This window comes from Otolemur garnettii, unplaced genomic scaffold (assembly GCF_000181295.1).
Source record: "Otolemur garnettii isolate 467f Iridium unplaced genomic scaffold, OtoGar3 scaffold00039, whole genome shotgun sequence".
NCBI classification, from domain to species: domain Eukaryota; kingdom Metazoa; phylum Chordata; class Mammalia; order Primates; family Galagidae; genus Otolemur; species Otolemur garnettii.
In genome coordinates, this window is record NW_003852434.1 from 3,008,539 (window position 1) to 3,019,638 (window position 11,100).

Consider the following 11,100-nt stretch of genomic DNA (forward strand, 5'->3'; position numbering starts at 1 on the left):
GGTCCGGGCTGGGGATTTGAACCCGCCACCTTAGGTGTACGTGGCTGGCGCCTTAGCCAGTTGAGCTATAGGCGCCGAGCCTTAGCAAGTAACTTTTAAGTTGCCCAATTATGGCTGTACAAATATGTGTGTGTGCATATATATGATTTCTCAAATTTGTTTTCTACCATGGTGCTCTTTTGGAAATAAGTATCTAAGTTCTAAAAGCATAGTTACACAGGTAGCTAGCTATATAGACGTATATAAATGTGTAGATATAGGCGTAGATGGGTAATATGTTCTTATATAACTTGCATTTAAGTTTGCAAGGTTATATACTAAAGTGCTTTACACCAAAAAAGTGGTTACTTTTAGGAAATGGCAAGGCAAGTGATTTTTATTTTGTTATTTTAGTTCATCTAGTCCCTCCCTCCCTCCTTCCTTCCTTCCTTCCCTCCTTTCTTTTTTTCTGAACATTATTTGCTTTCTACTAGAAAAAAATATCGACTCAGATTGAGTTTTCACAAAAAAGATGAAATACCTGGTGAAGCAGTCACGAAAGGACCTCTGAGTTCCAGATCGTGTATTGTCTCTTTCAGAGCCAGTTTAAGTTCAGTGATTATCTCCCGGCCATGAAGAGCTAATACAATTTGGCATTCATTTCGCTTCCTTGATGAAAGATAGGGTTACAGGTGTTGCCCTGGGGGCCAGTACACAGCCTTCCACTTCCCTGTGTGCCTTTGTCTGGGTTCCCAGGCACTGAGATAAGCCAAGAGGGTCAGAGAACCTGGCAGGCTGGGAGCTGTCAGGCTTTTCCTTCCCTCTGCCATAGTAAATGTGGTGATTCTTTGCATTCTGATTTGACCATGCATTTCACAGGGAAAAACCAAGAGAAAATGTGCTTTGTGTGAGAAATTTATTTTGGTGATTCGTCATGGTGATTGCAGCAGCAATAATGATTCTTACTGAGCACCCTCAAGGCCGGGTCAACACACGCTGTTGTGCAGGGAGTGCACTGTGCAGTTCACGGTGCAGTGTTCACACTCAGGTCCTTTAGACGTGAATGATTTTTCCAGCAGATGGCAGTAAAATGACTCGAGAAGAGGAAGGGCTTTCTAAACTTCACATGAGGTGTCTGTTGGGAGAAAAGGCAGGGTTGCACTCTTCCAGCCTCTCCACAGACCCGTAGTTCGTAGTTCGCGAGCCCTTGCAGAATTCTTTAGCATCCCCCGCTGTCCTGGCCGAGCGGCTGCAGTCTGCAATCCTTACTGACCACGAGGATCTTCAATTCAGTTCGCTCTGGGATTTGCTCAGCATCTGATCGGTTATGGGACTTTCATAGGGATGACTGAAGACTTTTGCCAGCACAAAGCAGGGTTTATCACACGCTGTTATTGGGGGGCAATTGAACTGTAACACTGCTTTTTTAAACCTAAGCCTTTTTAATGGAAATATACATTTTTATCAAAAGAAGAACTCATCAGGGTATAGTTCAGTGAGTTACTACAAAGTGGACATGTCCACTTAACTACCACGCAAGACAAAAAATAGAACATTAGCCAGGTAGGGTGGTATGTGCCCGTAGTCCCAGCTACTTGGGAGCTGAGGTGGGAGGATCACTGGAGCCCAAGAGTTGAGTCTGCAGTGAGCTATGATCATGCCACTGTGCCCCAGCCTGGTGACAGCGAGACCCTATCTCTAAAAAAAAAATCTAAATGTAGAACATTACAAGACCCCTACACCCTTTCTGGGAACTCTTCTCAATCACCAAGCCCTCCTTCCTTTCCAGAGGTAACCTCTACACTGATGTGTAACACCATAGATTAATTTTGCCTATTTTTTGCTCTTTATATACATGGAATCACCCTGAATTGGCAAGATGTATTCATGTGACTAGACAACGATTTATTTGTTCATTCTATAGTTGATGGGAATTTGGAGTATTTCTAGTCAAGGATTATTATGAATCATGACATTATAAATCTTAACTCAATCACTTAACAGCTTATGACCTTAGGCAAGTTACTCGACTCCTGTGTGTTCCATTTTGCTCATCCATAAATAGGTTAATAACAGCATCTAATCTACTAGGATGCTGTAAGCTTTATAGAATGTAATCCACCTAGCATATGTATATATATATATATACACAAGCACATATATGCACGTGTTCAGTAACAGGAGGGGGCCTGTTGGTATTATGTTTTAATTCCACTTCCCTGTAAGTGCTAAAGCAGGGAGGTCTCAGTTTAGCTTCCAGAATGCTTTGCCCTGGTAGAACTAATCGCGTGTGCTCTGGCTCCCGACTGTTGGAATGAAATGAGGGGTACATAGGATTACTTGATTCTTTTCCCTGTAATCCAACCCTCACCTTTTATTGTCCTGAGTTGCTGCTGCCACAGCAAAAGCTCTCATCACCTATTTTAGGAAAAAAATCCTTCCATTCCTTTTTAGAGTTACAGTTCATCCATTCTAATGATTAATGTGAAAAAACTCCAGATGAAAGGATTGGATTATAGTGGAAGAGTGGGCGGTCTGATTCTATTCTAAAATGGTTTTTGTTGCTTACTAAAAAAGAATTACCTGGGTAATATATTTTGGTTCCCGAAATAGCCAATTTATACTCATGAAGGTTGCTAGCATGCTAATGGGAAGACTCGGCAAAACTGAGTCCTGATCATGAGTTTGTAAATTTGGGATGAGAAGTACTGACTCAGAATGTTCCTAATGAGGAATTTGATACAATGTTACAAAGTGCAAAGGGAACAAACCTACTCACTTTCAGCTTTTGTATGTGTATCTATATACAGTTTCACCCTAAAGTTCAAAAATATGTTACTCCTTTAATAATTCTGGCCAGCCGAGTTGGCTCGTGCCTGTAATCCTAGCACTCTGGGAGGCAGACGCAGGTGGATCCTTGGAGCTCAGGAGTTTGAGACCAGCCTGAGCAACTGCAAGACCCTATGTCTGCTAAAAACAGAAAAGCTAGCCAGGTGCTGTGGCAGACACCTGTAGTTCCAGCTACTGGAGAGGCCGAGGCAAGAGGAACACATGAGCCTAGGAGTTTGAGGTTGCTGTCAGCTATGCCACCACGGCACTCTAGCCTGGGCAACAGAGTAAAACTCTGTCTCAAAACCCCCCAAAACCCTGCTATATATTAACCCTCATCTTTGTCTTACATGTTACAAATGCTGTACCAGTTTGTTACTTGCCTCTTACTTGGCTAGGAATTAATAAAGTGAGAATATATAATATACAGACCTGCTTTATTTCTCACAGGTAAAGCCTGATTCTGTCGCTTGTTTGTTTGCTTTTCTTTTAGAGATGGGGTCTTGCTCTTGCTCAGGCTGGTCTTGAATTCCTGAGCTCCAGCAATCTACCCATGGTGGCCTCCCATGCTAGGATGACAGGTGTGAGCCACCTGGCCCAGCCTGCCACTTTGTTTTGTATCTTTCGGCAAGTTCTCTGTCCCTCTCCATGCATGAGTTTCCTCTTTGGTAAGTGAGGATTATGATGTATTTCATAGAGTTGTCATGAGGATTAAATGGAATAATAGCTGAGGACATTTTTGTCTATGTCTTTCAAAGTACTAAAGGTTTTTTTTTTTTTTTTTTTTTTTTTTGAGACGGAGCCTCAAGCTGTCCCCCTGGGCAGAGTGCCATGGCATCACGCTCACAGCAACCTCCAACTCCTGGGCTCAAGCGAGTCTCCTGCCTCAGGCTCCCAAGTAGCTGGGACCACAGGCGCCCGCCACAACGCCCGGCCATTTTTTGGTTGCATCCATCATTGTTGTTTGGCGGGTCCGGGCTGGGGATTCGAACCCGCCACCTTAGGTGTATGTGGCTGGCGCCTTAGCCGCTTGAGCCATAGGCGCCAAGCCAGTACTAAAGGTTTTTATCTTAAATAGGTAACTATAACAATCCTTCTTTTAAGCCTTCAGTATGTTTCCAAGCTTTTTTAAAAAAAAGAAAGAGAGAACTTCCCACAGATTTTTATTTTCCAAAGCACATATTAAGTGGCAAGAATTTACAGCTACTTTATTTAATTGATACTTCATACAGATTTAAAAGAATAAAAAAGACAATCTCATTCAGTGGTAATAAATGCCACTGAATTGTACACTGACAAATAGTTTCAATAACATTTTTATATTATGTACAGAGGGCACCAAAAAATGTATACACATTTTAAGGGGGGAAAAAAGCTGCATTTAAATTGTAATACTCAAGTCACATTTGACTTCTGCAATTGCAAAAGATACAAGATAACAAATGTTTTTGGTTTATATTATTACCATTTAAGTACAGTTTTTTCCTTTCCAAAAGTATGTATACAATTTTTGGCACCCTCTGTATATTATACCATAGTTTTAAAAAAAATTATAATGCAGTATGACAAAAGCCATTGAATTAGGCCAGGCACAGTGGTTCACTTCTGTAATCCTAGCACTCTGGGAAGCTGAGGCCAGTAGATTGCTTGAGCTCAGGAGTTCAAGACCAGCCTGACCAAGAGCAGGACCCATCTCTAAAAAATAGTGAGGCGTTGTGATAGGTGCCTGTAGGCTCAGCTACTGGGGAGGCTGAGGAAAGAGGCTCACTTGAGCCCAAGAGTTTGAGGTTGCTATGTTTAAGAGCTCTGGTGCCACGGTACTCTACAGAGGGCAAGAAAGTGAGACTCTGTCTCAAAAAAAAAGAAAGAAACCCATTGAATTGTACATACTGAGTGAGTAATTTGTATACAAATTTATCTCTCAAGAAAGCTTTAAAAAAAACTGATCTGAAAAAATAATGTCCACTTAGAATAAGTAATTTTGCTATTTCCAAATGAAAGAGTTATTGGGGAAAACTGAAAATTTCTAGATAATGAGAAAAAATCCAGACAAGGGGTTGAGAAAGACTTCTTTGAGGAAGTCAAGCTGTGACTTAAAGGAAGAGTAGGATTTGTCCAAGAAAATTTTTCAATGAATTCCATGAATATTTTATAATAGTGAGCAGCTTATGGTGACATTAGTTTTATGGAAATATCAGTAACAGAAACAAATACTAATTTTCCTAAGACATTCATGTGAATTACTCTGATACACGATGCTGTGATGCAGTAAATGTTCTATGTTAGACATGAACATGCCTGTAAATTTACTTGAGGATCTGGCAAGATGCAGACTCTGACTCAGGGTCTGGACTTAAGGCTGAGATTCAGGGCCACACATGAAGATTGTCAGAAGGCCACACTTAACTAAGAAACACAAGAAGCTGCATTAAGCAGATGTGTCAGGATTCTTAAATTAGTTTGTAAACACTCTGTTTATTTTCAGTTCAAGCAAGTTTGCTGCTGTTGGCTTTCATAGAGCTTTGACTGTTGAACTGGCTGCTTTAGAAAGAACTGGCATCAAAACAACATGTCTGTGTCCTAATTTCGTAAACACTGGCTTCATCAAAAATCCAAGCACCAGGTAAGTTGAGACAGAAATCGAGACAAAAGGATTGGCAGTTGCTATGAACATCAGCCATTCTGTGCATTCTCCTAAATGTTTTAATCCCTAAATCACCTAATATTTTAATCCCTAAAACACCTGATAATCAAAGTTCATCTTGATTTCAGCTGCTGAGTTTGTGGGAAAACAGGTGGAGAGAAGGAGCGAGAGAATGACTATAAATATAATTATGAATGACACACCACCCATCTTTTTTTTCTTCCCCCAAGCGGGGTTCTCAGACTTAAATACACGTACATGTCACCAGGGGTGCTTGGGAACTATGCAGGGGCCCCAGCCCCAGATATGTGGATTTCCTGAGTTTGGGGTAGGGTAGGAGTGAGAAAGGGGACCAGGTGCAGGGGCCCCAGCCCCAGATATGTGGATTTCCTGAGTTTGGGGTAGGGTAGGAGTGAGAAAGGGGACCAGGTGCAGTGGCTCACACCTGTAATCCTAGCACTTTGGGAGGCCAAGGCGAGTGAATTGCTTGAGCTCAGAAATTTGAGATCAGCCTGAGCAAAGCGAGACCTTGTCTCTACCAAAAATAGAAAACCAGCCAGGCATTGTGGTGGGCGCCTGTAGTCCCAGCTACTTGGGAGGCTGAGGCAGGAGGATCACTTGAACCCAGGAGTCTGAGGTTGCTGTGTGCTAGCTGATGCCACAGCACTCTATCCAGGGTGACAGAGTGAGACTCCGTCTCAAAAAAAAAAAAAAAAAAAGCATCACAGGTGGGGGGTGGTGGTTCGTGGCACATATCCTGGGTGAAAGACACAACTACAATAGGGACTTTATTTAACAAACAGCAACAATGTAACCTAATTGTTTGTACCCTCATATTAATCTGAAATAAAAAATAAACAATAAAAAGCATCATAGTTGATTCTGATAGAGATAAGCCAGACGACAGTATGAAAAACATTTCCTTTGGTAACTTAGAAATTATTCTCCACAGTGAGTACTAGACCATACTCTTAACCTTGGTTAAAAAAAGTAAGATTATGAAGGATTGGTTTAAGGATAATATTTAATGTTTCTTGTCTTTGGGAATAGTTTTAATGTCTTTGTAAACATTATACATACTTAGTTTTTAATAATTCTAACATTATAGAAAAATACAAGTCAGAAAATTTCTTTTTAGATTTCCTTAAGTCCCTCTATCCAGTGGAAACCACTCTTAACATTTTGATGAATATCCTTCTAGACATCTCCCTACATAGAGATCTAGTGTCTAAATATTATGTAACACACTAATATTACTAAAGACTAAAATATTATGTATTACACTAGTATTAGTGTATTACGTCACTGGCATGTATTACACACAGCAGAAACTATACTGCTTACTTCCCTCTGAATTATGTTATGGACAGCATTTCATGTCAGTAAAGTACAGACTTTCATAAATTGTATTGATCATTGGGAACGATAGTGTCTCCTAGTAATGATTTTAGGATTATTTTCAATTTTCTGGATTTTTATTTTTATTTATTTCTGGGTTTTTTGGAGACAGGGTCTCACTGCTCTGGTCTCAGCCTTGCATAACAAGCTCAAACTCCTGGGCTTGGGCAAAGGAGTAGCCTTAGTCTCCCAAGTAGCTGGGATTATAGGCGCCTGCCACAATGCTTGGCTAGTTTTTTTATTTTTAGTAGAGATAGGGTCTTAGTCTTGCTCAGACTGGTTGCAAACTACTGACCTCAAACAATCCACCCACCTTGGCCTCCAGAGTGCTAGGATTAAAGGTGTGAGACAACGTGCCCAGCCTTGAGTCAAGTTTTTAACACAGACTGACTTTCAGTAGTTAAAAACACACACCATGTTTTTTAAAAGCTATAACTGAATTTTTTAACCTTGCCCCAGGAAAGGCAACACAGAGCTAACCCTAATGTGGGCAGGAGTGCCCTCTCATGGTGAAACTCTGCTAGTACAAGCATAAAAGAAGTAGCTTGCTGGCGATTAAGGGGTGGAGTGTCAATAAAAGCTAATGTGATTCTAGCCTAACCACAGAATTTAAAGCTGGCTAAGTCTGGCCACGTGACCCCTCGTGTCCAAGCTGGTACAAGAGTGGACCACAAAGGTGAAGATGGTTTTAATATAGAAACTTAGTACTTCTAATTAGGAGAAAGAAATTGCTTATGCGAATTGAACACTAGTTTATATTTTAGGCACCACTGTGCCTGGCCTGATTACTTTTTTGATGACCAAAAATGTAAGAATCATTTTTGTTGAGCATTGTTTTAAAGCATCTGCTTTCCTACCTGTAATATACATAACACAATTTACGTTTTCTCTAAAAATGTAGGAGTTTGTGTGTGGATCTGTCACAGAAAGATATTAGTTAGTGTTGGATAGTAAGATAAAAAGACATGAGGTAAGGAGGTGACTTGAGTTACGTTTGTGTGGTATGACTATGTAGCATGCTTGTCTGTACATTTCCATGTAAGCACCGTATTCCCAGGGGACTGCTGTGCTGGCTTGTATAGTACTGCTCTACTCATTCAGGGATGTCATCTTGGCAGCTTAAAATCGGCCAGGATGGGACAATACCATGGAGAGCAGGAAATGCTCCAAAACTGGGATGTTTCCTAAAGATCCAGTTACTAGACATTTACCAGCATGCCATTACATTCTTCTCATTTTTCATATTAAAAAACAATAAAAACAAAAACCTGAGCGTTAAAGAATTGAAATGTTTCTTCAAAATGAGCTACTTAAAGTGGTGAAGTGAAAATCGAACACATTCCTACTAACTACAAATCCTTCCTTCTCAGTATTGCTCTGCCCCACCTTGTACCCTCCTTCCCCCGCCCCCAGCATATCAGCCCTGCACTGTATTTGGTAGCTGCTACAAAATCCATTGAGAACATTTTTTAATAGGATTTGCAATTCTCATTAATATTAGAATGTCAGGGGGGGAAAGTGTTTCCACGTACTGATGTTTTAATGATGAAGATTCTGTTCTGCTAAGAAATTGAGTGTTTTTCTGAAAGCATTTTCTTTTGGCTCTTTTAAGATCATGATATTGGGCAGTCTTACATTTCAGTGAAAAGTTCTCTGATGGGGTTAAGGTACACTAAGAAAAGGTCAGTCATCACAGCCCCACTTGATTGGTAGGTTAGCAAGGCCACAGCGTGGACAGGGAGTATATTTACACAGGTGTTTGTAAGCCTTCTTGGAGCTGGGGAACACTGAAGTCTGGCAGCCATATGCTACAGCGTGATTTCCCTCTGAATGTGGTTCAATGCACAGCATCCTTCAGGTTCTGAATTCATCCTCTTTGACCCCTATCTGTCTCACTACAGACTAAGACTGCTTAGTCTTCTTCAAGCTTTTCACTGCTTTTGATTTTTACCTGCACCCATAATGGCGTTGGGCCATTGGTTTCATTATTCTTTTCTTGTCACATTCCAAGCTTTTCATATGCAATGCAGTATTTGAACACGTGACATGAGGGAACTCTGCTGAGAATGAAACCGTATATCATCCTGTATCATTAAGCTCCATTTTCCTTCATGGAGCCAATTATCATGCTCACTGTTAAGTACAATACTATACTTAATTGTCCCAGTTTTCCTTTATCATATGTATTTTTTTCTTTCTGAATAAACTATTCTCTATTTATTTCTAAAAAACTTCCTCCAGGGTTCTTTTGTCTCATTTCTTTTAATTAGTCACCCCATTAAAAATCTGCCTGCCCCAAATGTTAGCCACCCAAATAGTTTGGTGGCATTGGCAAATTTCATGAATGTGTTTAATTGCGTATTGTATTTTTCTAAGTCATGAATAAAATGTTAAAAATTGGGCTGAGCACATGGCTCATTCCTGTAATCCTAGCACTCTGGAGGGAGGATCCCTTGAGCTCAGAAGTTCAACACCAGCCGGAGCAAAGGTGAGATGCTGTCTCTACTAAAAATAGACAAACAAGCCAGGCAATGTGGCGGGCCCCTGTTACTCGGGAGGCTGAGGGAGGAGGATTGCCTGAGCTCAAGAATTTGAGGTTGCTGTGAGCTAGGACACCATAGCACTCTACCCAAGGCGACCGAGACTCTGTCTCAAAAAAAAAAAAAAAGAAGAAGTTAAAAACTGGGGACCAGCTCAGTTTATGCATCTGCTCCCTAAGTACACTTCTCTAACACACAGATTTTTTAAAAGCCACTTTTTAGAGACCACCTGCTAGTCTGTGGTGCATACATACACCTGAGTGATTACACAGTGTAGCTTAAAAGTAAATCAAGGTCTCATAAGTATAAGCACTCCGTCTGAATATCACATATCTATCATATTTTGATGTCTCTGATGCTTTAGGAAGTTATTGCTAAAGAGACATAGTATGTAATAAAACTTTAAAAATTTTTTTTATTAAATCATAAACTATACATTGATGCATTTATGGGTTTCAGTGTTCTGATTTGATATACAATGTGAAATGCTTACATTGAACTAAGTAACACCTTCATCACACATTCATACTGTTTTCTTAATAGTTTTGAAATGTACCATTGCATCGTGCACATTAGGTGAGGTCCCCCTACATGCCCTCCCAAAACTTTTATAACGGTATCTGATATCTTTCCTAAGACGTCCGAAAGTTTAAAAGTGAATTTATCAGTCTTAATCTTTTTTTTTTCTTTCTTTCTTTTCTTTCTTTTTTTTTTTTTTTGAGATAGTCTCAGTCTATTGCCTAGGCTAGAATGCTCTGGTGTCAGCCTAGCTCACAGCAACTTCAAACCCTTGGATTTAAGTAATCTTCCTGCCTCAGCTTCCCCAGTAGCTGGGACTACAGACACGTGCCACCGCATCGGGTTAATTTTTCTGTTTTTAGTAGAGATGGGGTCTCACTCTTGCTCAGGCTGGTCTTGAACTCGTGAGCTCAAGAGATCCTCCTGCCTTAGCCTCCCAGACTGCTAGGATTGATTACAGGTGTGAACACACTCAGCCCTGTCAGTCCTCCTCTTGCTAAATTATTTTTGAGTCCTAGTCGCTTCTCCCGTTCTCATTTGTAAAATAGAGATGATGATATTGCCTGTTAAGTTGTTGTAAAACTTCAGTGGGGTACTCAGGTAGACTGTTCAGCACAGTGTGCGGTACTCGTAAGACACCGGTAAATAGTTCTCCTTACTATTAATGGCAAAGTAGCTATTATTCCTGAGCACCTGTGATGCGCACCGTAAGTCAGTTATGCTGAGGTTCCTGTGGTAATTTAACTTACCTGTTTAGCACCAGACTAAAGCTGAAGCCACAGTGAAATGTTTTGTTTCTAAAGATTGTCTCTGATTTCAGTTTGGGACCCACCCTGGAACCTGAGCAAGTGGTGGAGAGACTGATGGATGGGATCCTGACTGAGCAGAAGATGATTTTTGTTCCATCTTCTATAGCCCTTTTGACAATATTGGAAAGGTAAGCAACAGTATATTTGCCAGCATTAGACATGAAATATGAAATGGAAATTATATTTTTCATAGATTTAAAGTCAGGTGCAATGAAACAGAATTAATACAAATAATAGGCTTGGCTGGGCGCCTGTGGCTCAAGCGGCTAAGGCGCCAGCCACATACACCTGAGCTGGCGGGTTCGAATCCAGCCTGGGCCCGCCAAACAACAATGACGGCTGCAACAAAAAAATAGCCAGGTGTTGTGGCGAGTGCCTATAG

The 11,100-nt window shown here is 40.7% G+C and overlaps 1 protein-coding gene across 1 annotated transcript in view; it reads left to right on the forward strand.

Annotated features, from left to right (window-relative positions):
- HSD17B11 (hydroxysteroid 17-beta dehydrogenase 11) overlaps positions 1–11,100 on the forward strand; it is a 29,672-nt gene that overhangs the window by 16,758 nt on the left and 1,814 nt on the right. Inside the window, exons 5-6 of the mRNA XM_003790101.3 lie at positions 5,294–5,431; positions 10,730–10,846. Of these exons, the coding sequence (XP_003790149.1) occupies positions 5,294–5,431; positions 10,730–10,846 (255 nt within the window). The remainder of the gene's footprint in view (positions 1–5,293; positions 5,432–10,729; positions 10,847–11,100) is intronic.